This window comes from Tiliqua scincoides, chromosome 4 (genome assembly GCF_035046505.1).
Source record: "Tiliqua scincoides isolate rTilSci1 chromosome 4, rTilSci1.hap2, whole genome shotgun sequence".
Taxonomy (NCBI): domain Eukaryota; kingdom Metazoa; phylum Chordata; class Lepidosauria; order Squamata; family Scincidae; genus Tiliqua; species Tiliqua scincoides.
In genome coordinates, this window is record NC_089824.1 from 167,117,128 (window position 1) to 167,145,005 (window position 27,878).

Consider the following 27,878-nt stretch of genomic DNA (forward strand, 5'->3'; position numbering starts at 1 on the left):
TGCACTTTTGTATTGTACCCACTATATTGATTTACGCCATCAATTTCTATAGCCATTCCTGGAAAACTTTCATGGTTCAGATACAGACTTGGTCCGGTACTTGTTGGACGGGAGAAATGAGTGCTGCTCATCAAATGTAGCAAAATATATATTTAGGGCACTGTCGAGGCGTAAATTCCTCTGTATTTCTTTGCCTGATCAATGATTGGTGGCTACCTTGAATGTTTTAATTTTCTTGTTGGATTGTTTATGCCAATAAAGGTGGAATGAATGAATGAAAATACTGCACACTACTGAACACTACTGAACTGGAGACCTGTGACTGGAAGGGTGGTTATCTTATGGTACCTTTGAAATTCCCTTGGGGCTGCTACTCCTTGCTGGTTTTTCACAGGAGTCTTAAGCCTTTTTCCATTTCACCCTGCTTTTAACCAGGGCTTTCTAAGTTACTTTTTGCTGCATGGTAGTATGGTATTTTCACTGATGGTTTTATTCTGTTTGTATTTTATCTCTCTCATCTCTATGCTGCTGAGCTCCCACAAGGGTCGAAAGATGGTACTTTTTTTTTTTCAAATGAACAAGTAAGAGAGCCCTAGAACTTTTATGTTTGTAGATAAAGACAACCTAGAGAAAATGCTTGCAAACATAGCCAGTACTGATACCATGGTGATGGTTCTATAGCATTTCCAGCACACAGCTTTTTGAAAGGGGAACATGGCAAACACCAAAGGTCACCACTGCTAGTATGCCAGCCCTACAGGCCTGTCCAGATCTGAGGCGTGATGCTAGACCAGAGTCAGAACCTGTGTTTTTTCACATCATACCATGCATTAAAGAAAGGAAACAGTTCAGCCTTCAAAGTTCTTGGACTCCTTGCTACAAGTTTCAGCAAGAAAACCCATTAGCATTGGCTACACTAGTTGCATCATACCAGGTTCACCTTTCCATTGAGATCCCAGTTGAAATCTATCTGTCTTCCTTCATTTAGGTGGCAAGATTGGCACCTGATAAAGGCTACCATTTGTTTGCCTTTGAGCCTGTTTGAAAGCTGTCTGAAAGCCTCATCCAGTCATTAGCAAGCTTGGGAAAGTTGAACTAGTAACCTTAAGAAAAAATAAAAATTGCTTCCTGTTAGCAGCAATGCACTGGGGAAAGCTAAGTGCTTCTTGAGCTTAAACCTTTTATGTTGCTTGAACGTAATTAGTTATGATCTACATCTTGAGAAATGCCATTCGAGCCTCAGCTGATGTAAGCTGCTCAAATTCCACTAATATCCATGTTCCTCCGATTTACAGTCACATATGCAAACACACACATATCACCCCAACACCACCCCAATCTCTTCAAGACTCATTGAATCAACATCCTTGCCTCTTATCTGGCAAAGACAGAGGAAGCACACTCTTTTCTCCCTTAAGTACTGCTGTACACTGAGGCTCTCTGTGGAGGCCCCTGAGCACTTCCTACTGCTAGCCTAGAGCTTGCAACAAGAAACCCAAGAGAACACAGCCTTGGGCAGCAACTACACCTAGCTTAACAACTGCCAATATCTGGAACAAAAATGCACAGCACCAATCAGAAATAAATCACTTGCATCAATGAACTTCTTTCTTTCATGTTAAGAAGCTTCACACATATAACATGCATCAATAGAGAGTATCTAGTTGATCCCGGGATGCCAAAAGCGTACCCTAGATACTCACTGCTGAAGAAGAGGTCCAACAGTTAATGCCGAAGAAAGGAAGTCCATCATTCAAAAAGCCCAGGCATGAATGTTACATTAGACTGCAAGGAATGTGGTTTCATGGATTATCAGAAGCGGGTGCAGAAGTGGATGCAGAAGTGGCTCATACATCATCTTTTGCACTCTAACATCCATGGAGGAAGTTTGCACATCTCTTTTGTGAGGAAAATATGCAAAGCTTCAGATGCAGTAACTAGGACTGCAATGTTTTGACAGCAATTCAATGCACATTTACCTGGGGGAAAGCCCCACTGAACACTTCTTAGTAAACATGCAATGAATTGCACTATGAGGCTGCAATCTTATGCACACTGAGAGAAAGCCCCATTAAAGACAATGGGACTTCCTTCTGAGTAGATAAGCATAGGATAGTGCTCTCAATCAATTAAGCTGTTAATTGATTTAAAACTCTTATCTATAAAGAAAATAATAAGATATAATGGGGCAATTAAAACACTAAGAACGCAATTCTAACCTGTGCTGGAGCAGGCAAGCCAGGAGGCTTGCGCTGCATCCAACACAGGTTTGTTGGGTGCAGTGGCTCAGCCACAGGCAAGGTGAAGCTCTTCCCCTTACCCCTGGGTAAGGGCTGCGTGCCCCAATGGGTCTCCTCGGACCTGTGCCACCTCTGGAGGTGGCGCAAGTCCGAGGAGAGGGGAGCAGCTGGAAGCCGCTCCATTCTCTCAGGAGACGGGAGTTGGGATCTGGCATAACCGCCAGGTCCCAGCCCTGCCCTCAGCTCCCCGCGCACCCGCCCCCGGGGCCGCCCTCCCCCCGCCCAGAAACCCCCTCCCATCCCCTCCCCATGCCCCCCACACCTACCTTTGCCGCTTGCGTCACAAGCGGCGGTGCAGGAGCCGCTGAGGAGGCTTCTGCCTGCCTCTGCGTGTCAGTGCATCTGAATGTGCAGACGCGGATCCCAGCCATGGAGGCGCAAACGTGCTTTACGGTATGTTTGCAACCCTCCTATGCTGGCCCAAGGGACTTGGGCCAGCATAAGGCACACTTTGGATCACCCTAATTCATTGTAATGAAAAGACAGAAAAATTGCATATGGCAGGTGATATCTAAGAAGGGAGGGCAGAGTTTGAAGGCATGCTGAATCTTGAGCCTTGCTGAAGAAACTAAACAGGTCTGCTGAGTGTCTGGATAGGAGACTGCCGGGGAACCCTAGGCACACCACAGTTCCATGAGGGAAGAAAGGAGGGGTAAAAATGAACAAAATGAATGAAAATGAAAATTTCTAAAGATTTCATTTCTAAATTTCATTTCACTAAAAATGAGTCATTCCTCATTCGCACACCACAGAGATGCCATTTTAAAAACAATACTTGCTGACATGTACATAAAATAACACAAAGAAAATAATGCCTTTTTACATTAAACAACTGTTTTAATCACATGTAAACATATGGAAATTGAAAGCCCAATCCTATCCAATTTTCCATTGCTGGTGCAGCTGTGCCAATGGGGTGTGCGCTGCATCTTGAGGTGGAGGGTCTCCACTTGGGCCTCCTCAAGGTATGAGAATATGTGTCCCCTTACCACAAGGCTGCATTATGGCTATGCCAAGAATGGAAAGTTGGATAGGATTGGGCCCTTAAGCAATTAATTAATCAGTTAAACCTCACAAAATTAATCAACTAAGGACCCAATCCTATTCAACTTTTCAGGGCCAAGGCAACCATAATGCAACCCTGAGGTAAGGGAACAAATGTTCCCTTTCCTTGAGGAGGCCTCCGTGACCGCCCCCCCCCAATATTGCAGGATACACCAGAGGCCCTGTTGGCGTGGCTGCATCAGCCCTGGAAAACTGGGCAGGATTGGACCTTAAGTATCCTTTCACTAAGTGACAGCCCTAGTAATGTAAGCTCACACAACTTAGCACTAGATAGATGAACAAATCTGCCTTCGGATGTTATACTGAAAGGGCAAAAAGTGGATATGCAAATCATTCACACATCCATTGCTCAGGGCTTCCTACGATGACCTGTCATGTTATGTTGAAATACAATAGCAGGCAGGAAATTAGGGTGGAAATAACCACTCAAGAAATTATCTTCAATGGTTCAGGTAACCTTTTTTGGCCATCAATTGAAAGTTTGTTCCAGGCCACTGAAGAAAATACCACCAAACAAAACATCAACTCTTGTCCTCCACAAATCAAACACTGGCCCTAATTTGGACAGTACATGGGAATGTTAGAATGAAATCACTCACTGAATAAAACTATTTCTCCTTTACAAAAAAAGTAGAGGATTTGGCTCAATTTCTAGTTGATAAAATGGCACTGCTACTCTGTTTTGAACACTAGCTAAGTCGGATTTTTTGGTTAGAAGCCTACTATTGGATTCATGGACCCAAAAGTGCATCTATAAAATAGGGAGATGCTGAGAAAATTACCTCTGTTTTTTAGCATGACTCTGGCATCCTGACAACAGTGATCTAAATCTAATGCTAAAATGTGAATGATATAGAATCATTCTATAACAGTTTTCCCTTGAAGTTTTCCTCAAGGTTTTCCTTCTGGAACCCCAGTTTTCCCTTGAGGTTCCAGAAGGTATTTAGCTGCACTCAGATTCCGACCACCACCAACTCTCTTTCCAACTTTGGCTAAGCCTGGGGTCTTGCATCTCACCTGATCTTTTCCTCTCCATCATCTCAGCTGCTGTTGCTACCACCAGGGGGCTGTTATAACTCTGAACGCTGTTGTGAGGTGAGTTGCCCTCTGACTTGCAGTATGTTGGAGAGTCCAGGGGAGCAGGACGGGGTATGTGCTTCTTTTTCTTCTTTGGGAGCTTTTGCTTGGCCATGGCCAATGAGTAATACATTCCAAAGTTGTTGACAATGACTGGGACAGGCATGGCAATGGTGAGGACCCCAGCCAAAGCACAAAGAGCCCCCACCAGCATTCCTGACCAGGTTTTGGGATACATGTCGCCATAGCCCAACGTCGTCATAGTCACTACTGCCCACCAGAATCCAATGGGTATATTCTTAAAGTGGGTATGTTCACTTCCACGAGGGTCAGATGGCTTGGCTCCAATCCTTTCAGCATAGTAGATCATGGTGGCAAAGATCAACACCCCTAGAGCCAGAAAGATGATGAGAAGGAGGAACTCATTGGTGCTAGCTCGGAGTGTGTGGCCCAGCACCCGAAGTCCCACAAAATGGCGTGTCAGCTTGAAGATCCGGAGGATGCGGACAAAACGGACTACCCTCAGGAAGCCCAGCACATCACGTGCAGCCTTCGATGACAGGCCGCTGAGCCCCACCTCCAAATAGAAGGGCAAAATAGCGACAAAGTCAATGATGTTAAGAAGGTTTTTAATGAAGATCAATTTATCTGGACAGCAAATGATGCGCACTAGAAACTCCAGAGTAAACCACAGCACACAGACTCCCTCAATATAGGTGAGAATGGGCTCTGTTTCCATCTTCCGCATCACATGGGTCTCTGTTGTGTTACCCACCTCTAGCGTCTCAGTCACATTAACATCTATGATGAACGCTTCATGCGTCTCCAGGCAAAATGTTGTAATGGACACCAGAATGAAAAAAAGTGAGGCAAAGGCAATTACCTAGAGGGGAAGGAGAAAATAATAAGCTGAGTGGGTTAGAATTAACAAGTATGATAGAAGAAAAAAGGTATAAAAGAAATGCAACATGCTTTAAAATGGTTTTCCTTCTCTTGCTTTCTTACCTGCTTTTATTAATCATTACACAAAGGACACAGAATGAGAATGCATGCTTTGTTCAAACCTACAGTGAGAAATAGCCATGACAACAAAACAAAATATAACTGGAGATCTCGTTCATACATTTCATATGGCCCTAGTTTTTTCTCCTAGTCCTAGGTCTTTACTGCAGAACACAAAAAACCATCCCCAAAAGCCTCCTACTCATCACAGATAACTGCTACATTTCAATTCCACCCGTAGTCCCCCTGAACAACTAGTTAGACTGGGGGACTAACAGCCCAATCCAGTTGTGGACCTGCCATTAGGTTCGATGGGGCAAAAGCCCTGGGTGCAAGTTGCTAGAACCCCACGGAAGTCTCTCTGAGGCTCCCGACGGGGGCAGAAACTGTGCTTCCAGTTTCCTGGAAGCACAGTTTATAGCATCAGGGAACCTCAGAGAGGCTTCCTTGATGCAGTCCTGGGTCATGCGAGACTCTGTGAGCTGAGCCTCAGGTGAGTGGGGGGGCAGATTTTTGCATGGGGGTGGCAGCAATAGCCTGCAGGGGAGTGCCATCATGGACCTTTGCCCCAGGCGCAGGGCTGGGGAGGTCCACTGCTGGCCCAATCCTATCTAAATCCCCCCCAGTGATTCAGCCATGCCACTGGACCATGTGCTGCATCTTGCAGGGAGAGGGGGCAGTCACAGAGGTCTCCTTCAGGTAAGGGAATATTTATTCCCTTGTCCCATGGTAAGCCTCCACTGCACTGATGGGTCTGCTTGGACTTGTGCCAGCAATTTTGGACCCAGGAAGGTGGATTGAGGCCAAGAAGGGGTAATGGATATTGGTGGAGCTGCTGCTGCTGCTGCTAACTGTCCCCATTCTCAATACCCCCCACCCACGTCCTGGTTCCCACCCCATTCAATCCACTCCCTGCCCCCACACCAACTTATTGGGGCTGGGGCTCCCATGGTGGCCATTGTTGCCTGGCTGCAGTTGCTCACAATTTGCAGCAACAGTCTGGCTGCACTCTATGGTGCGCCATGTTTTGAAATGGCCATAAAATATACTGCACCACTGGATCATGGGTTTCAGTGATGCAGCAGGTCCAGGGGATTGGGCTGAAAGGCTGAAATTTTTTTCATATTTACCTGGAGGTAAGTCTTATTAAACTCAAATGGGCTTCTGAGTGGGTATGAACAGGATCAAGTTGTTAAGTCTAAGTGGGGGGGGGGGGAGAGAGAGAAAGGAATTGATGAACACTGAGTGTTCATACCCCAAAATTGTGAGCCTGCAGGAAAAACTGTTTTATCTGGTTTTTACTTTCTGTTCCGTATCTAATCTTGAAGGCATGACATAACTATTATTAATAATAAGCTCTGCTTGTGCCCAGGTTAGGCAAGTCCTGAACAAGCCAGGCAGGCTCTACCTCCACTTTTCACTACAAGTAGTTGGACAGCATGAAGTTTGCCCTACCATAGATTGCAATGAAACATGTTGGCATCTTTGGCTTCTGTTGTATCCCAAAGGCCAGTCTAACACCTTTCACGGATGCTAACAATAAACAGGAAGAACTCAATTGCTCAGCTGGGACTACTTCTGTTTGTTTGTGCTCCAGGCTCATTCATGTACATTTTTCTCTGCACATTAATTTGCCAACAAAGACTAAAATCCACAAGAACGCAAGATGGTTATTTCTCAGCTTTGATTCATGAAGACATGGAACAAGGCTTCAATGCTAAATAATAATTTAAAAAGCCTGATTTGAAGTATTGTTTTAAATCAAGTTTTTTTTTTTCATTTGGGAATTCATATATTATTTTGTAATATAGTACTTACAACTCTGATTTGCTACTAAATGGAACAGTAAGACTACTTAGGAGCATACTCCAAATTCTTTGGTCATGCTACCTATGTGCAATTTGCAGCACAGAATTTAGTTCTACTGAGAAACAGGGAGAAATTGTGAAATTTTCTATTTGGCCTTTTCTGTACACATGCAAGGATGCTAAGCAAGGCCCAATCCAATCAGGGGCTTATGGCAGTGGATCTTGCAACCTGCAGCCACAAGTCCTGGTCCAGTGTCACAAAAGGTGCACTGCTATCATGCGCTATGAGACTGTTGGTGCAGACAGCCAAAGGCCCTATGCATGCACCAATGGCTCACCCAGGCTGTACTGGAGCAAGTAAGGTGGGGGTGGTCTGTGGGCAGTTCAAGAAACCAGTGGGAAAACAGAGTCAGTTCAAGGGTAGGAGGGGATGGACCTTAGCAGCACTAGCGCGTGTGAAGATCCTATCTCCTCTTTCCCAACACAAAATGCCGCTGAGGCCCCTTGAACTTACACCTGCTAACTAACTGACACAGGGCCACAAAGAGACCCATTGGCAGCTGGCCAGCTTACAGGAAGGTAAGTAAAAAATATTTTACTTACCTCTCCTAGACAGTCTGGTCACCTTTCCACCACAGGATGCTGTACATGCTTCATTGGTATAGGCTGGTAGGGGATAGGATTGGGACAAAAATCATTTACTTGAAGACTAAGGTTTTTAAAACTAGTTATGTGAGTCCAAGTGGGCCTTAGGTTTGTTTTTCTGACAACCCCCCCCCCCCACATGTGACAAACTGTGTTTGAAATTGAGGGGAGTTTCGAAAGTACTATGTGATAAGTCATGTGGAGTTAATCTGCTAAAATCACTAAGCTAATCACTAAAACTAATCACTAAAAAGTCACTAAGCTAGTACAAGTGCCTTGAGTGAGCCTAAGGGCACAATCCTAACCCCTTATGTTGGTGCTTTCCAGCAGCAACATAAGGGCCATGCAGCTCTGAGGTAAAGGAACAAACATTCCCTTACTTTGAGGAGGCCTCCATGAGTGACACCCAACTGCAGGATGCAGCACATGTCCCATTGGCTGACATGTGGAAAGCACTGACATAAGGGGTTAGGATTGAACTCTAAGTATATTGTACGTGCATGTATGTATGTATGTATGTATAACTTACTATGTTTTCACTTTACGACAAACAGCAATTCCAAATTACATATCCACTCAGGGAACTTCAGTTTGTTAACCCACAGCCCAATCCTAACTGAATTCCTCCCCCACTCATACAGCCGTGCCACTGGAGTTGCACTGCAACCTGTGGGTAGAGCAGTCATGGAGGTCTCCTCTAAGTAAGGGAACATTTGATCTCTTACTCAGGTTAAGCCTCTATTAGCCAGATGGGTCACCTCAAATCTGTGCCAGTGACTTTGATGGAGTAGGTCCAAGGTGAGTAAGGAAGAAGGAAGGGGGGGTGAGGATATCCACACATGTTGTTGCTGTCAATATCCGCCCTGCTCTGGCCTCATTCTGCCCCTCCCCTCCCAGACACTCCCCTGTTCCTACCTGTCCCTGCCCATGTACCCCCCCACCACCACTGACTTACCAGCACCAGTAGGGGCAGCAAACTCCCTTGGGGAGGCTGCAGCTTGGCTGCCTTTTATATGGCACTCACAAAATGGTTCCTAGCAGCACGCTATGCACTATACCAGCAATTGTTTTACAATAGCACAACACTGTTCTGCTGGCATAAAACCCTCTGTGCGCTGGAGCCAATCCTAGTTAGGATTGGGTCATTGCTAAAATTTAGAACAAGCCAAGATATCAAACCATAGTTTGATACTTGTTTGATATCCTGACTTGTTCTAACTAGATCCAGATCTAGGGCCCACTGCTATACAACTTTCTAGCACTGATACTGCAATACAGCCCTGAGGTAAGCAAAGCAGTGTTCCCTTACCTTGAGGAGGCCTCCACGACTGCCCCCCCTCCCACAGGATGCAGTGCACGGCCCATTGGCACAGCTGCATCAGCACAGGAAAATTGGATAGGATTGGACCCTTAGTTAACTACAGTTTACTAAGGACTCAATCCTATCCAGTTTTCCAGCACTGATGCAGCCCTGCCAATGGTATGTGTGCCTGCATTCTGTGGTGAGGGGCAGTCATGGAAGCCTCCTCAAGATAAAGGGACATTTGTTCCCTTACCACAGGGTTGCACTGTGGCTTTATGGGCACAGGAAAGTCGGTTAGGATTGGGCCCTAAGTCTATATGCAACATGGAACTACGGTTTGTTCTTAAACTGAAAGTGGAAGCTTCTACTCTCCTCTATGCACATGAAAAAGGAGGAGTGGGGTAGGGCGCTGCAGGAACCCAAAGCTGCCTTAGGCTAATTCACATGGTGCTAAACTATAGTTTTCTAATTATACCACTGCTCTCCTTTCTGATTCTAACTGTCAGTAACTGATTATGAAAAAAAAAAATCATCTTTTCAAAAAAATCAGTAATGTTTATCCACCCTGGTTATGATGCTCCTTGACACCCCTCCTCCTCAGGCTGACAACCTTTCCATTCAACATACTAAAGTAGAATTCATATTCTTGGCTGCAGCTCAATAGGATAAAGGATGTTTCAGAAACTGAATAACTGGGACAAATGTAAAACAAGCACAAACACACACGTACTCATTTCCCTCAGAGCTACTGGATGCTTTGATTATTTGAAAAATCAGTCCATTGCACTGTTCTACTGAGCAAGTGATGAGTATGCTGCAAAATGTAATAGCTGCATAGATTTCTACTGCTCATTTCTGCTGCTTGACCCCAGTAAAAATCTATCCATGACCCTGGGTCTTCATGGATCACAACTCATGGAGAGATCCAAAAACACTATGAAATGAAGTCAAATGTTGATTTTGAAAGGCTCTGTGGGGCGACTGACTCTCTCCAGTACAACCCCATTAAACTGGCCTTCTCCTCAGATCAGATCAGTGCTGACTTTCACACATTCTGAATGGTGGCGTAACCATTATGCTAAGTAAACTACACAGTTAAGGCCATACCTTCAGCGCCTGACAGGAGAGCAGTTGATTCATAGAAAACACATTTATAACTCACAAAATGCATGTCATTGTCACTGGTCACTGGAGAGGTTTGGTGATAGCAATGGCTTCCTAAGTTCAGTATCATCTCCCCTTACTACCACCAGCATCATCGCCTCCAGCACAAGGTTCCTATCAGAGGAAACCAGGCCAGAAGTACAAAGAGATGCCTTACCTCCCTCACCCCCTGTGATGCAGTTGGCACTGCTGGAAACAGTCACTAGGAATGAAGAACTGAATTTGCATGAGCCTATATGTGAAGATTGGTTCCCTCTCCCATGGTTCTGTGTTGAGTTGAGTTGTTGGCATCCTTCAGTCTCGGAAGACTATGGTGTCATGCTCTGAATGGTGGTTCTGGAACAGAGTGTCCTCTCCAGTGCGTGAAGCCTGGATAAAGTAGGTATGGAGGATAGGCTGTTACCCATGCAGCAAATCCCCCCTCTCCACGTCGCTGAAATGGTCCAATGGAAAGGCAGAGGCCAATACGGTTGGTTCCAGCGGCGTCACAGGAGTTGCCAGGGTTCTGTGTACAGCTACCATATTTGTATCCTTACTTGCCTAATCTGTTCATTCTGTGGGTGCCATTTTGAGTTACCAAACTCTCACACTTGACTCCTGTTTTGGTTGCATTCATTTCACAGATGTGTAGGAAAGTGATATCAGTTCCAAAAGTGGAGCTCAAGTTGACAAAAACAACAACAAAAGCACTCCAAAACATTTCCTTTCTGAACCTCCACAGTATATGTGGATCTCAAGGTTCAACCACAGGATACAAGGACAGGAACTTATTTCCTTAATGTAAAAGACTTTTTTTACAAGGCAGTAAGCCATTAAAAAACAACAACAATAAAAGCCATAAACACAAGCATCACAAAAACAGAAAAAAAGATAGAACAAGTTCAAAGAGAATTAAAAATTTAGCATAACACACAATGAAATCAGCAATTAACAGTTAACTATTATAGTGAAATAATAACGATAATATAATAATGATATAATCGTGAATTAAGAAAGCTATTGAAATTTCACTGAAAAGCAGCCAAAGTGAGAACGTGATTATTCTGTCCCCCAGGGGGGGGGCATTCCCTCACCTTGTTGCCACCAAATACCCTGGGAAAGGGAAAGTGTGCAGAAACTCCAATGGCATCAGTGGTGCAATACTTTGTGGTATTTGTAAAGAGTTAGGGCCCAGTCCTATCAAATTTTCCAGTGCCAGCACAACTATGCCAATGGGGCATGCACTGCATCCTGTGGTGGGGAGGCACTCATGGAGACCTCCTCAAGGTATGGGAACATTTGATCCCTTACCTCAGGGCTGCATTGCCACTGCACCGGTGCTGGAAAGATGGATAAGATTGGGCCCTAAATCTCTACCTGATAAATGTATCAGTTTTTCAGAGGCAGGCGCTACAGTGCTAGTTATGCTGGTGCAGAAGTGTGCAGGATCCTCTCCAATTTCAGTGTTGGAGCACAACAGATCTCCCTGAGAGGGTGCTGGCAATGCTAGAAGCAGCACAGAGGCCCATCTGGGCTCACACGCTCCTTCAAGCATAGCTTGAACACAAACATGTGAAGGCATGAATCAGCACTGCGATCACTGCTGCTTTTTACTTTCCACATAGTGTTTCTCCCTGGCCAGACAGGAGGCAGACACTGTGTACCAACCAGGGCTGCCACAGAAAGAATTAGTTTAGAGGCAGACAACTTCTCAAGTCTTGCGCCAGAGAATGACCTTGTTTCTCTAATGCTTAGGAGGGGGTCCCACCTGCTTTTCTGTGAAACGTCCTGTTCTGTCAATGATCCCCTGGGCAAATCACTTAAGGACAGATGTCTGACACCTAAGATCTCCTGAAAGGGCAGTTTCCTTATTTAAAGCATTTCTATCCCACCTTTCAGCATAAAGGTTTCAGCATAAAAGTTTCAAGGTAGCTAAAAAAATGTTAAAGATATAAATATAAGTATACAATAATACAATTAAAGCCTTGTGGGGGCCCAGGTTGCAGGGGACCCTCTGAGTTGTGAGAGGCAGTGGTGGGGAACTGGGGTTCCAGCTCTAGCAGCAAGAACCCGGCCACTGGGGCCGTAGAAAGGAGTGTGGGGGAAGGGGGTTGCGTTACCCTGATTCTTCCCCCCACCTGCTGGGGCTTCTGCGCTCCCAGCAAGTCCTGGCTCACAGGCAGGCCGGCCAGCTTCTGTTCCAATGGGCTGCCTAGCCCAGACCGCCTTCACTCACAGCTCAGTTGGGTTTTATGCTGGTGACGGCCCCTCCAGACCCCGTCCCTTCCTCCTTGGAAGTGCTAAAAGGCAGGGGTCTCATGCTCTTCCCCCCTCCTCCCTTTTCTGGCTTTCCCAGTTCTTCCCACAGGCCTTGGGGTCTGCCTCTTCTTTACCTCGAGCCCCCCTCTCACCCTGCAAGCAGCCTGCTCTTCCTGAGTCTCCCCCAGGTAAGTCAAGGAGACTCTGACAGCCTGGGAAACAGCAGAAAGCCGTAATAGCCCAGCAACTAAAGGCTAACAGAGCAGACGCCAGTTGAATGTTCCTTGGGAGGGCATTTCACAGGGTGTCACCACTGAAAAAGCCTCTTCCCGCCAGTCATCCCTCAGTTACCCCCTGAAGACAGGGACACCTGGAGTAGAGAGCCTGATGAAGTTTGTAAGTGATTTGTATGGGGCCAGGTAGTGCTTCAGATGCCCATGTACCAAGTCATAAAGGACTTTGCAGGTCAAAGTCAGTACCTTGCCTCTTAGCCATGGAGCTATTTTGGGTCATGCAAGCATTCAGGGGTTGTGCAAAGGCTTTTGTTCATCCATTTACTTCCCCTATTACAACTTCATAGCAAGGTCAAGTTTCTTATGCCAGTCTGCCAGTCTCCTTGATCATGCACTGTCCTATAGATCATACGTGCCTTGCGACATCTTGCTATGTTCTACATGTACAGTGCAGGCATGTGCAGAAGCAAATGTTTTTTCACATGGTGGTTTCATGAGCTCAGTGTGGAACTAGAGCTGCCCTTATCTCTGCCAGGATGATAAAAGTCTGAACATACAAAGATGTCCTCTACAGCTGTGGTTCTCAAACCTTTTAGCACTGGGACCCACTTTTTAGAATGACAAACTGTCAGGACCCACCAGAAGTGATGTCATTAACTTGGAAGTGATGTCATCAATTTAGGTTTCAAAACTACCGTAAGCCATGATCAGCCAAAGGTCCCATTAGCCAGCACGCTCATGCTGTTATTTTATATAGCTTGGAATTCAAACTTTCTAGCTCAGAAATCTAAGTAGAATGCAGACTTCGATCCTTCTTCAACCACACAGCCCTCCCCCCTTTCCAGAGTTCTACCTTCCCATCTATTCATGGCAAAGCACCACGCCTCTCTCTCATTGGGAGTCCACCTTGCTCTGTATCCTGTATTTTCAGTGGCAGCTGAGCTAAGCGCTACGTAACCCACCTGAAATAGGCTTGCGACCCGCCTAGTGGGTTCCGAACCACAGATTGAGAAACACTGCTCTACAGCAGGGGTGTCCAAACTTTATGGCAGGAGGACCACATAATCTCTCTGACACTGTGTCGGGGGCCAGGGAAAAAAAGAATTAATTTACTTTTCAAATTTGAATAAATTTACATAAATGAACATATTAGAAACGGAACTAGAAATGGAGCCATTGGTTGTTTGTTTGATTTTCTCTGTAAAACTGCTTTGTGAACTTTCCATCGAAAAGCGGTCTATGAATACTGTTAATAATAATAATAATAATAGTAAATAATGTGAATGGATGAAGGTCTTGAAATAGCTCAAGGTCTATAAAAGGTCTTGCACAAAGCAAGGCCAGTTTTTCCTTTGCTGCTGCTGCTGCATCACAGACATGAAACAGCAAGCAGAGGAGGGACCCCTCATCCCACAGCTCATGCAAGAGGTCAAACAGTTGGCCGTCATGCTGAGAGCAGTTGCAACAGGCCAGCACGGGCTCCAGCAAGTCTCCGGAGGACCAGAGGCTCATTAGAGACTGTGGGCTCCCTGAGGGCTGGATTGGGAATCCTCAAGGGCCACAAGTGGCCCCAGGGCCGGGGTTTGGGCACCCCTGCTCTACAGGATCAGACCATTGGTCTGATTGACCATCTAGGTCAGTATTGTCCACCCTGCCTGGTAATGTCTCTTTAGGCAGGGGTCTTTCCCAACCGTACCTGGAGAACCCAAGAAATGAATGTGGAACTGTCTGCATGCAAAGAACATGCTTTCCACTACGCAATAGTCCCTCCTTGTCCCCAGGTGTGGCACAAGCCATCTTGAGAGGGTTCTAAGGCTGCTTCTGCTCTGGTTTCCTTCTTTGTTGCAATCCATGCAGTCTGAATAGACTATCCAATGTCACAAAGTCAGGTTCTTTGGTCTAGTGGCTTCAGTCTACATCCCTACTATTGTCCCTCTGATGGCAAGTAAAGCCTGGGCCCTCATTAGGTGCAAGTAACCTCTGTATGAATGCCTGGTGACTGCTCAATAATACAACTGAGTCTTTGCCTTTCACACAACTGTCTGAGAGTGATCTGCTGTTCTCGATGCAAAATTAATGCCTGACTGTGACTGGCATAAATTGGGATAGAAGGTCAACTTTCATGTTGGGCTTTTGAACTCCACTTTCCCATGTTCAGCTGAGTGCTGCAGTGTTTCATGTTCATGATTACAGCTGTTTGTGTGAGTCTCTGGTATGGCATTTCTTTGTTCATCACTACAGGGGTACAGTGCTTCTTCCTGGCAGAAAGCACTGGTTCCTACTGATAGCCCAAAGTCAGGCACTTCCTGCAGACAAAGCCAGTAATGCATCTTTTCTGCATTTCCCATGGAGAGAGTGAAGCCTTTCCCCCTTCTTGCTTGCTTGCTTTTGATGTGTGGCCCTCTAAAAGGCACTGTATTTTTCTAGGTTTAATTCCCAATCAGACATATACTGTGTATATATGAAGCCTCAGTTCCCGCATAGTTCCCACTCCCCCATTTCCCAGTGTCTTGAAAATAACCTCCATATAAATGTTAAAAGAGCCTGCAAGTACATCCCAAAGCCTACTGCACTGACACCCATACCACTCCCCTAGTCATACCAGTCCAGCCAAAGCACTTACACATGAGAATATTTTGGTATTTCTGCACCAAGCTTTACCCTTTGTGGCACAGCCCATCTTTGTGGCACACCATAATGAGTCTTTGTGTTGCAGAGATGAAGCATATTGACCATGAGTACATGGGCTCAGGAAGGCAGGCTGGAGAGATGGCCTGGCAGCGAGGACCTAAGATTCAGTGCTACAAAGTCATGAAAACGAAGTCCACTTACCACCCTTTGTTCTCCATGTTTTTGCACAAATATATGAGTCCAGTTCTCATGAGTAGAGACATGACTACAGTGAAGTGGAATGACATTGCATTCTGATCTTTTTTTCCTATGCCTTGTTATTCAGGATAAATAAATAATTATTTTAGAAAATATGTTCTGATCTGATGAAGCAAACTCAAATTTCATACACCCAATGAAGCAATTCCTTATTTGCAATGGTTAATAAAAATCAGTTCAGTTGGTTACCTTTCATTTGCACCCATGGTGAACATGAAGGAATCTCTGATAGCTAACCCACAGCAAGGGTAGAGATATTGTCTGGCAGTATGTTACAGGTAATACATTCACACCTCCTTCCTTCATAGCAGGAGCCCGTTAAGAAAAAGAGTTATTTCTACACCACCCAGTGAAGCATAAGGGCACTTTCCAAGACAACCCATTTTATGAATGGTTTGAACATCCTTCTCCACTCCAGCATGTCACTTTAGAAGCACAGGTATTAGATGGTACACACAGAGATCTTGATGAACTTCACCAAAGTTTGAAATCAGTTGAACAATACCAATTTGTGTCTTATTGGGAATCCTTATCATAGTTGTAACAGAGTTCAAAGGTGGAGAAGAACCAAACCTCCAAGTCCAATGGCTGTCAGATCCCACAAAGTACAACAAAGTCTGCAGGGTCATGCTGGCAAAATAATGCCGGCCAGATCCAAATACACTTTGTCTCTTTTAATTAAGCTGGCTTAGAGAAGCCATTGTGGTGTGGCCCCACACCTAAGTCACAAAATGGGAAAGCCACATTCCCTGCCAGATTCTCTGACGTAGCCATGTAGTTCTGCTTTCCTCAACAGTCTTAATCCTTGGCCAGAAAACAGGTACTGAGGAATAGAAAAAACTCTGATCACCTTTTATAGCCTTTACAGGAAGACAGTGGGGAAAACTATTTATTAGATACTAATAATTATCATTCAGAGAGCCCTTTAGCTGCCCAGCAATGATCCTTGTTATATCACAAGGTAGTGCTGAGGTCAACAGCCAAGGAAAACATTTTCCAGGAGGAGAGGAGAGACAGGCAAGTGCAGTGTGGGAAAATCCCTTGGGGCTGTTTTCAGCAAGTCTATTTTGGACCCTTCTCATAAACTGAGAGCAGCTTTGGAAACCTAAGACCTTTGAGACACAGAAGGGGACTGTAATTCCATTCCTTGAAATGTTGTCTTTTTGGGAAAAGGTTGCCTGCCTAAATTGTCTGTTTGGCTACAAGGAAACATTTTGGATATATTGAACTCACTCCCCCAAAGTATACATTTTGATGTGAACTCTGCCAGAAGGCAGGCCAAGCGCAGAGTGTTCTCTTGCATTTTTTACACCTCTAAATGCCAGCAATGCTTTTGCATCCCCAGCATCTGCATGTGAGAGAGAAAGCTAAGCTAAAAGTGTGTGTGTGTGTGTGTGCATTAGCATTTATGTGCTAGGTGTGACTAAGGAAATAGATCTGTGAATGGCTGTTACTTGAGTCTGAAAGTCAGAGTGTATGCTTGTATGGCAAAGAGCTGAGCTTGTGAATTAGGTCTTTGAGCTGTGTGTATGAAAAAGTGAATGAATGTGAAGATTTGCCTGTGCTGATTTCTATGATTTGAATAGGGGTGTAGTGGGTGTGTTCATTAGCATGCATTAAGAAGTGGTTCTGAAAGGGAGGGAGCAGAATTTTGAAAGGCAAGGAGCAGAATTTTGAAAGGCAAGGAGCATGCAGATTTTTCATCACTTCAGATTTTAAAACTGTTCAAGTATATAGATACAGATGTACACTACAGACAATGAAAGTTTCTTTTGTGACCCTCCTCTCCCCAGCACATACAGATTGAGCCTCATTATTCGCTGTGGGTTCCCTTCCAAGCACTCACAGATGGCAAAAAACACACTATAGCAAATCAATTTAAAAAACAAAGTTTCTTTGCTCCAAAAACAGCCTTACTGACCTTTGTGATATAAGAGTCATCAAGAAGACAATCCATCAATTAGTCCTCCTCCAAGCACTTACAAAGGTGCTTCACTCAGCCCCTCCCTTCACCAATGCAAAGTGATCACCTTTCTTTCAGGTGCTCAGGAGGAAGGGAGGGGTCATCAGGAGAGAGAAGGATTGGATTGTCAGCCAGCTGCCCCCCTCTCATTAATGAGGCTATTGTTAGAGGACTGTTCAGTTTTTTAAACTGATTTTAAAGCGATGCATTTTTCCCCTTCTCCAGGGATCAGCACATTCCTTCTCATTTGCAGTGGCCATTCTTGTTGAGTCAAATCCGCGTATAAAAAATCTGTGTATAACAAGGCTGGACCTGTACAATTTAAATAAACATGCTCTTATTATAAAGCTCTTATCTGGGCTCTTATTATAAAGTCACGTCTGGTTTGGACCACAATGCAGTTAAAAAACTTCCTTCTCAGGCTCACCTGAGCTCAGAAGTTCAGAGGATTGAAAAAGGGAAAGAAAGCTGAATATGTTTAAGGGTGTAGTTCCAAGTCCCAATTGCTGGGGCACTTCATGGTTCTCCCAAGCACAAACCTTGCACTTTCCTTCAGAGAGTTGTGCTACAGTGATCAAAACCTTTAGGAGGCAAATCACATTTAGGGACTCCACCACGCAGCAACTCAGATAGGACTGTTTTACCTGAGTGCATAGCCACAAAACAAAGGAAAGAGAGAGCCATTCCTGGTGCAACCACAGGGGAAAGTAAGGAGAGAAGGTCATATCAGGGGAATGAGAAGAGCAGGAAAAGAACAGCAGGAGGGTCACAATGGAAGTGAGGGAGAGAGAGAAATCTTCTCAGTAACCTTTGTGAGTGAACTGTGAGACAGTTACTGTATGTAAAGAGGAAGTTTGTAATCATGCAGCAGACAGGAATAATTGAGCAGCAGAAATCCATGTACACACACACACATCTTGAGAAGGTCTGATAAGGGTGCAGAGAGAGGACTCAATACACCACAGAGAGGCTTGTGCCACTGCAGTACTTCCCTACCTGCTACCAGCAGTTGCTCCCCAACTCACCCTGGCTGCCCTGGATGAATAGGGGTCCTCAAAGAGTGCCCACATCCTGTGTTGCCAGTTGCGGCAACAGCCTCCTCCTCGGGTGGCCCCAGGAGCTCCTGGGGGCCTGTCATCCATGCCCAGGCGCTGGAGGGTCATCTCCCTGGTCCCATCCTCCTCGCTCTCCTCTCCAGCCACCCCACTGCCCGGTTCAGGGCTCTCAAAGATATCCAGGGCTTCCTCCGCATCCCGGTGCTGGCGGTAAGTCATCCAGCAGCAGGGCTCCACGTCGGTCTCGTCAATGCCCCAGTAGGTGAGCTCCTCCTCAAAGAGGGGTCCACAGATATCTGCAGGGCAGTGGAGTTTGCCTGTGCGGTAGTAGTTCAGCACATAGGAGAAGATGCCCGGGTGGCGGTCAAAGAAAAACTCGTTGCTCTGGTCGTCAAAGTCGAAGTTGCTCTGGGCATCGGGGTCAGCCAGCCAGGCCAGCCGGGTGCCAGGCAAAGTCCGCAAGGTGCTTTTGTAAGTCTCATGCCTGGTTCCCCCCACATTGATCGTGATCTTGTCCGACTCTTCCCCTTTGCCCATCTCTTCCTTCAGGCATGTTTTGGAGGGGGGCTTGTTCCCCGATTTGCGCCCGCGGTAAGATGAGACACACACCGAGCTGATCATAGATTAGGTTAGGTGGACGGGAGGTGCCCTCTGATAACCCTTCTTCTGGCAAGGAGCTGGGGGGGTGGAGGGCTCTTTCTCCTTGACCCTTGGCAGCTCTGCCCTTTGGCTGCGCGCTCTCTCTCCAGAGATCTGCCTCTGGGGCTGGCATTCAGTTGCAAAGGAGGCAGCAGTTGTCCTGGGGAGAGGTGAGAAGCAGTGGAAGTCTTCTCAAGCCTTCCCAGCACCACCAAGCTGCAACAAGTACATTCACACTGGGAGATGAGACCAGGAGGGAGAGGATACTCGCCCGCCCGGAGGATACTGGCGTGCCAGGCCAACTCAGATGCCCTGACGATTCTGTCTGAAAACTGATGGCAGCCGTACTGGGGTCTTCAATTGGGGACGCAATCCCAGGCAATTCTGGAAAGCTGGGAAAGCAAAACAAGACGTGGCAACAACGAACACATCGATGCCTCCGCAGTGGCGGCGGCCAACAATCTCCTCCTCTGCTCTTTACTCCCCAGTCCTCCTCCGCAGGTGACCAAACCACTGCGAGACCCTCCAAAGTGAAGGTGGGACTTCGAAGGAGGGTTCAAACTTTGGAAGGCTCCCTGGACGACCTCCGATCAGGCACCGCTTCTCTCTCACTCGCGCGCGCGCGCGCCCAGACAGAGAGCCCAATCCTATGCCTGTCTACTCAAAAGTAACTCCCATTCTAGTCAATGGAGCTTACTCTCAGGAACGTGTGGATAGGATTGCAGCCTAAACCTATGCCCGTCTACTCAGAAGTAAGTCCCACTCTAGTCAAAAGGGCTTACTCCCAGGAAAGTGTGCGTAGGGCTGTGGCCAGAGACACCCCCGACGTAGGGCTGCTGCCGCCTTCCTCGTTTTCCCTGCCGGGCAAGGCAGAAACGCCAACCACGCGCCTGGAAGGAGCCGGGTCCGCGGCGACGACGGGAGAAGCCGGCCAGGGAGCCCCGATCGGAAGAGGGCGCCCCGTCGGCAGGCGCGCCTTGGCTAGCCCGAGGGAGCGAGGCTGGGCTGGGCGTGCTCCGGGCGGCTTCCCTCCGTCTGCCTGGCGAGGAAGGGCTCAGGCGCCCGCTCTGCTCCGCTGCCCGTCGGAGCTGGCCGGATCCAGGCGGGCTGGTGCTCTGTGGGCAGCCCCGGCGAGGGATGGCGGCGGCGGCGGCTCCCGCTGGCCTTCAGGTGCGCTGGCGGCGAGGGAGCGGAGCTGTCTCATTTTCAGCCTGTGGGAGGGCGAGCCGGAGGGAGTGGACGCGCACCGCCGAGCGCCTTGGCCTCTCTCCCTCCCCTCCCCTCCCCTCGCCGGCACTGGGAGGGGCTGCAGCCGGGGGAGGGAGCCGTCCGCGGGCAACTTGGGGCAGGTGGTCGCCCTGGTGGCCGGAGCGCGCCCGGAGCAGCGGCAGCGCAAGACACCCTGTTGCGCAGTCCCCGGGCTCCGAAGCAGCGCCAGGGCGCAGAGCCTGGCCACGGGGGGAGCATTTCGCCTTCTGTCCAGAGGGGGCGCTCTCCCGGGGCTGCGTCTACACGCAGGGGCGGGTCCAAGGGGGTGCTCCCCCCCCCACTGTCTGCCAGCAGGCAAGTGCGCCCGCAATGCTGGGGAGCAAAATCAGGCGCCAGGGGAACGCCCCAGTGGGCGGGCGCCACCGAGATTGGCTCTACCCAGCGGGTAGACCAGGGCTCCAAATCCAAGCGGAGCCCAGGTCTACCCACCCAGCAAACCTCAGCCGCAGAGGCCGTCAAGTTCAGCCCAGAGCCCAGGTCTACCTACCTGGTTGACTTGGGCTCTGGAGTTGGCCGTGCTGGAGTGCCCCCTCCCCAAACTCAAACAGGGCATCCACCCCTGCCTACACGACCACTTTGGCTGCTGCTTTCCCAGGCGGTGACTCCCTGCTGCTGCCTGTTGCTCGGATACTCAAGCCAGCAGCCTCGCAGCGTATGAATTAACCCCGCCAAAGTGGTTTCCAGGACAGAATGTGGACTGGATGGGGTTGGGGGTCCCAACACTCCTGATGTGGCACAACTCAGCTGCTGAGCAGGCCTTGCCACCCCATAGCCTCATCTGATGCAGACTTACTCTCCATTGAACTCAGCAGGACTTGCTTCCAAGTAAACATGCAGGGGATCTGACCGGGCTGCAGATGTCATCAGTTCAGGGGCTAGCTCTTGCTGTGCCTGGCTACTCCCCAACTAGGGCAGAGCTCCAGGACTTCTGCAGCAGGAGGGATGATGTCATTAGCAGGAGCACTCAAGTGCTGCCCTTAGAACTGTCCTCAGAAGACCTGAGCTGGAAAACAGCACCAGGCTCAGTAGGAGGCAAACTGAGAAATGTGCATTCGGAGCACATTTCTTTCTAGGCCAGTGTTTCTCAACCAGTGGTACAGGTACCACGGTGGTACTAGAAGTGTTGTCTTGTGGTTTTCATGGGACACCTGCTGCCTGGCAGCAAGACCAGGAACACAACACAACAAACAGCGGTAGGAGGCTCCAAAGCATGCTTTTCTGCGCTCCCATCCACCTTGAGCCTGTTACTGGTGTTTACATGTTACACCTGGCCTCCCAACCCAGAAGTAACTGGCAATGTAGTCACCACTTCTGGTGGTACTTTGAATAGGTGGACCAAGTGAAGTGGTTCAGCAGACAACAAATGTTGAGAAACAATCTTCAAGGCCAGTGGGTCGCAAGCCAATTTCAGGTGGGTCCCCATTCATTCCAATATTTTATTTTTAGTTTATTAGACTTGATGCTACCATGATATGTGACTACATTTGGGGAAATGTTACAGACCTGTACTTTTAACAGGCTACGATGTATATTTTTTAAACAATTATAGTAAATGGAACTTGCATTGTTAAAAATTTTCTGGCTTGATAATGTCATTTCTGGTCATGGCATTAACTTCCAGTGGGTCCTGACAGATTCTCATTCTAAAAAGTGGGTCTTGGTGCTAAATGTGTGAGAACCACTGTTTTAGGCCTTTGTCTTTCCCAAGGGCTGCTTAAGAGATAGTATGTAGCTCATTAAGGGCCCGATCCTATCCAATTTTCCAGTACTAGTGCAGTTGTGCCAGTGGGGAGTGCACAGCATCCTATGGTGGAGGGGCAGTCACTGGGGTCTCCTCAAGGTATGGAAACATGTGTTTCCTTACCATGGGACTGCATTGTGGCTACATCAGAGCTGGAAAGTTGGATAGGATTTGGCCCTAAATCTACAATTGTAGGCAAATTTATCTGGGAGTAGTGTTTTCTTAAACTAGTTTGATTCCCAAACTTTTCCGGCTGCTGGCAGCAGGCTCCCTTAACCTATTGGCCATTGGCCACGGTTCCCCATTAGGGCTGCAATCCACATTAAATAGGGCAGCAGGTTTTTCAGAAAGTTGCCTCAGCTCCCCTGGCTGGTTTCCGTGGGTCCCTAGGGAGCCGCAGCTCACAGTTTGGGAACCACTGTCTTAAGGTGTGCACCCACACAATTCCAAGCCATGGAAAGCCAAACTCGAAAGGGCTTTCCTGAAAGCCCATTGATGTTGTATGATGTCATTGCCATGCACCCAGAAACACCACAAGGCTTTGGCACAACAGCTGAAGGGATTGTTCTATTTGTCCTACGATGTACCACTTCACATGGTTCACATGTTTGAAGTACCACCGGAAGTAAAAGGTGATGACATCATCACCAGTTGCTTCTAAGTTGGGAGGCTAGATGTGATGCAATGAACTCCAGCAAGAGGCTCAGGGTGAATGGGAGAGCTTTTCAAACATGGAAAGCATGCTTTGGAGCTCTGTCCGTTGAGCTGAGCCTCCTATCACTGTTTGTTGCATCACGTTCCTGGTCTCAATGCAGGGCATCAGGTGTCCAGGGGTCCTGCAAGTACCACTGGTGGTATACATACCATTGGTTGAGAAACACTGTTCTAAGGGACCTTGGAGGGGTTATTGCCTAGGAGCAAGTTCTACTGAACACATGGCTCTGGGGGCATGGCTGTGGGGATGTCATGACAAATTCTGTCACTTCTCTGTTTGCCACTGCCCCACTACTGGTAAGAGCAAGCTTGTTTTCACATAGGATGATGAAGGCACCTTGGAGCTTCTCTCTCATGCCTTGTGTGCCAGTGTGTATGTTGTTAATGTGGAATGGAAAGTAGAAAAGAGGCATGTTTACATCCAATGTACATTTTAGCTAATTGGGAAATATATTCAAATTGTGTAGAAAAAGTGAATATCACTTTTAGTACCATATGTGAAAACAGTCATGACATTTGCTATCAGATCAGAAATGGCAAGGCAAACAGACTACATGGAACTTCTCAGTGCTGAGTTCTGCTTCTCCATCCACTAACGAGCCACCCATGGTCTCAGTGCTTATGATCATGTCATAATGCTTTAATGACTTGATACACTGTACAATGTGGGCTGAGTCATAGATGCATATGCAGAGATAATGGCAGATCCCCATTTGTGCATATGCCACCAGTTTCTTGGTATCAGAGCGAACTAGTACCAGCTCGGGACCTAGTCCAATGTATTCAGATTGGCAAAGCAGATGATTTTTCTTTTTCTTTGGGTTATTCTGCCCCAGAGAGCAGACAGAATTTGTGAGTCCTCTTAGGATGTGATTCCCAGAGGGTAGCAGCCTGTTTTTCTTGTTGTGATACAGTAGAACCTCCAAAGTTGACCACCTCTCTATAATGACCACCGCCTTAAGTTGACCTAATTTTCACAGTATGGACAGACACTGTATATACACTATGGAAGACCAACCTCTCTATATTGACCACCTCCATAAGTTGTATCTTGACCACTTCGACCAATGCACAGAGTATTAATTTACCCTCTGTAAATTGCCCACTGAACGCGATACTGTGGGCCTGTGGTTTGTCCAATCATGGAAAAACAAGAAGCCACGCAACAATCCCTCCCCTATGCCTGCTAGCGCATGTGCGAAAGGGTTGTTATAGGTGGGCACACTTAAGCCGACAGACCTGCGCAGGCTGCCAATTGTACCTGGACATGTACCAAGTTGTGAGGGACATGAGGTTGCTTGTGCATAGATCCTTCTGGAGCATTTCACAATCCCTTCTGGTCTTCACCACTCAGAAAAGTTTAGTGTCATCCACAAAATTGTCCACCTCCCTGCTTATCCCTGTTTCCAGGTCATTTATGAAGATGTTGAAAAGCACCAGTCCCAGGACAGATCCTTGAGGCACTCCACTTTCCACCTCGCTCCACTTTTTTTGTCAATTGTCCATTGACACCCACTCTCTGTTTCCTGGTCCTCAACCAGTTCCCAATCCATGAGAGGACCTGTCCTCTTATTCCCTGACTGTGGAGTTTTCTCTACAGCTTTTAGTGAGGGACCGTATCAAATACCTTCTGGCATTTAGTGATTCTGAGGAGACCCAGTGGAGGCCAGGCAGCCTAAGTAAAAAGTGTTTGTGTTTTTTTTTAGCTGTTGGGGCTATGTAACATGCTATGGGCTGGCAAGGGATAGCATTGGTCTGCCTGTCTGCTATGAAAACAAGTATTTTTTTAAACTTACAATTTTTTTTAAGCTTATGAATTTTCAGGGGTTTTTTTAAACACTGATTGTGGGCTGTTTATTCTCTGTCTCTTGATATAGATATAGATGATATAAATAGTAAGCATCACAAGAGGATCAATTCTCATTGATATTTGCAATAAAACTTTTTAAAAATCCAATCTAAATAATAACTTGGCCTTGCATTTGTTGTCTTGGGAGCTAAACGTGATAATATTTAAATGCCTTTTTTCCATATGTTGACCACCTCCCTAAGTTGACCAATTTCCTCCTGTCCCTTGGGTGGTCAACTTAAATAGGTTCTACTGTATTGGGATACAATGCACTGAATGGTCCACTTAGCCCTAGTGCTGTCTGATCAGGCTGACAACAGGTCTTCACAGATAGAAGACTTTTTTCAGCCTGGCTACTAGGGAGCCTTTAAAATGGAGATGCAAAAGATTGATCATACCCATTTAAAACTAAACCCATACTCTGTGCCAACCTCTCACATTGTTCAGATCACAGTACTGTATACAGTAATATGAAAGACTGAACTGGGCCAGTTAAAAGCTCTGATTCAAGAGAGGTATACCTGCCAATCCATCCATATATGTCTACTTTTCCTGAGCATTTCTTCCCTTCTATTTTTATGGGTGATTTGCATGTACTCCTGAAACAGGATATTGCTTAGAAGATGCTTTGAATGCCTGAGAGGGAGATAAGGCAATTTTTAAAATAAATAAATAAATAAATAAATAAATAAATAAATAAATAAATAGGAATCTGCAGAGTAGAATTCAGAAAAAACTGTAGGCAAAAGTTAATAGTGCAATTAATGTACATTAATTTTGCAGCAAGAACATTAAGGGTAATGTACATGTACACATAGTACAGGACAGTTCTTAGAGAGTGTTTGTGTATTAGTCAAGGATAGTTCAAAGCTTTCAAAGCAAAACCTAGTAAATACTATAAGCAAGACTCATACTCAGAGCAAGTTAACGTACATTAATTTTGCAGCAAGGAAACTAAACTTCTGTACCCACAAAACTCCTAATTCCATGGTTTAAAATTATGCATATCTGTACCGTGTGTGCAGTTTTATTTTTGCATCAACCTGCTCAACTTGCATGGATATGTTCAGGTGTAGATTGCAAAAAAGCTGTGTATTCTGAGAGTATTTGGTGTGACTACTTTTTATACCTCATAGTAACTGTATCAGTCTTGTCAATACAGGTTAGTCACCCTATGGATGTGACCAGTGACTGGTTGTAGATCTCCAGAAGACCTCAAGGGATGGTCTGTTTCACACACAAAGAGGTATCCTTTAGGTATCCTTAGGTATACTTACCTGACAAGTTGTTGTAAGGACAACATTAGGATAATACACATGAAGCACATTGCGCATTCAGAAAGCACTATACAAATGCTCTGAAATGTAAGTAGGAAGCTGGCCTCCCTAAATAATTTCACTGCTTTCTTCGCATTATGAGGTTTGGCTTAAGTCTGTTGGCCCATAACACAGAGCTGGATACCTTCTCACATTCCTCTGCCTCTGGGCTGCAAGAAAAGAATGAACAGTGATTTAGCACTTCCTGGCTTTCTGTTTATAAAATGATGCCTGGCTTGTCCAGAGGGCCTTCTTCTATGGTTTCTCTGGAGTCAAGTGGCTCAAGCCGCACCCCGAAGAGGTCACTGCCTGTCTCAGAGTGACTGCTCAGCCACAATCTCCTTAGGTGTTCATTTTTTCCCCTCCCCAGAAGCACGTCGTCTTTTAAGGTTGTGATTAGACAAGTCAATAAAAAGCAGCCCAGATATATGTAATGGAAAAGATTCCACTCGGAGCAGCTGGTAAGTGGAAGAAATTCAATTAGCAGAACGTGGACTAGCAGTCCAGCCAGGCACATGTCTGCATTTAGCATTGCAGTGATTCTTACTGCGAGCACCATGCTCTACCAGCTAATGTTATCCATGGTTAGAGGCTCAGAACTTGGGTCTGAGAGTAAAGAAAGCATCATCCTACATCACTGTCATAATTAGGGCAGAAACCATTGGTATATTAAATTGATTATGCACAGTGTTTCTATCAGAAACACTATTATTGACTAATTTCAAGAAACAAATACCAAAAAATGAAACTTTAAAAGGGCACAGTTAATAATATTAATAACAACAACAACAAACAACAACAACAACAATAACAATAATACAGGTATTTCCATACCACCTTTCTTGGTCCTCAGATTTCTCTTTAGACTTTATTCAAGGCGGTTTACATAGGCAGGCAAATTAAATCCCCGTAGGGATTTTTACAATTTGAAAGAAGGTTTCTATCTTTCAAGAAACCACAACATTCAGATGTTTCTTTCTTGATCTGGTCGCACATTCTGGCCTCCATCCTCCCACGCTCAGAGCAGATAGAATAGCTCGGCTCAGCTTGTCAGCTGCTTCAAGGTCGCACGGTGCTGGTGGCCTCGAACTGGCGACCTTCGGATGTTATTTTCAGGCAAATGGAGGCTCAACCCTTTAGACGAGACCTCCTGCTCAAGTTATCATTCTGAAAGTTTCAAAGTAAGTCTGTATTAAAGTATTACAGTTATGGCTGATTACAGAAAGTGGTGCTGTCTAATTTTGGGGGGCCGGCAGAGCATTGAGCTGAAGGATGCCAAATTTAGCCGCATTTTCAGCTACAGATGTGTTCTTTTTGGGTTTCATTTCCATCCTGACCTTACTGCTTGGGGCAAATTACAAAATATTCTTATCCCCTTTTATTTTTACAACAGCCAAGAAAAGCTAGAACTGTTGTCTTCAACTTTGTCACACCTGGGACCCATCCTAAGGCCAAAGTATTATGGGACCCACTTCTCAGTTTTTTTGTTGTTGTGAATACAGAAGTAGAACTGGTGTAGCCTACCTTAAGTTGGACTATGACCCAGTTGTGAGTCCTAACCCACCCAGTTGAGGACCAATGAGCTAGGAGGCTGTGATTTGTTGAAGG

At 46.3% G+C, this 27,878-nt stretch overlaps 1 protein-coding gene across 1 annotated transcript in view; it reads right to left on the bottom strand.

The window, feature by feature from the left end:
* Window positions 1–19,363, bottom strand: part of KCNC4 (potassium voltage-gated channel subfamily C member 4) — a 40,683-nt gene extending 21,320 nt beyond the window's left edge. The window contains exons 1-2 of the mRNA XM_066625110.1: window positions 18,713–19,363; window positions 4,383–5,325 (exon numbers count right to left, since the gene is read on the bottom strand). Of these exons, the coding sequence (XP_066481207.1) occupies window positions 4,383–5,325; window positions 18,713–19,363 (1,594 nt within the window). The remainder of the gene's footprint in view (window positions 1–4,382; window positions 5,326–18,712) is intronic.
* Between the last annotated feature and the right edge of the window lie 8,515 nt (window positions 19,364–27,878).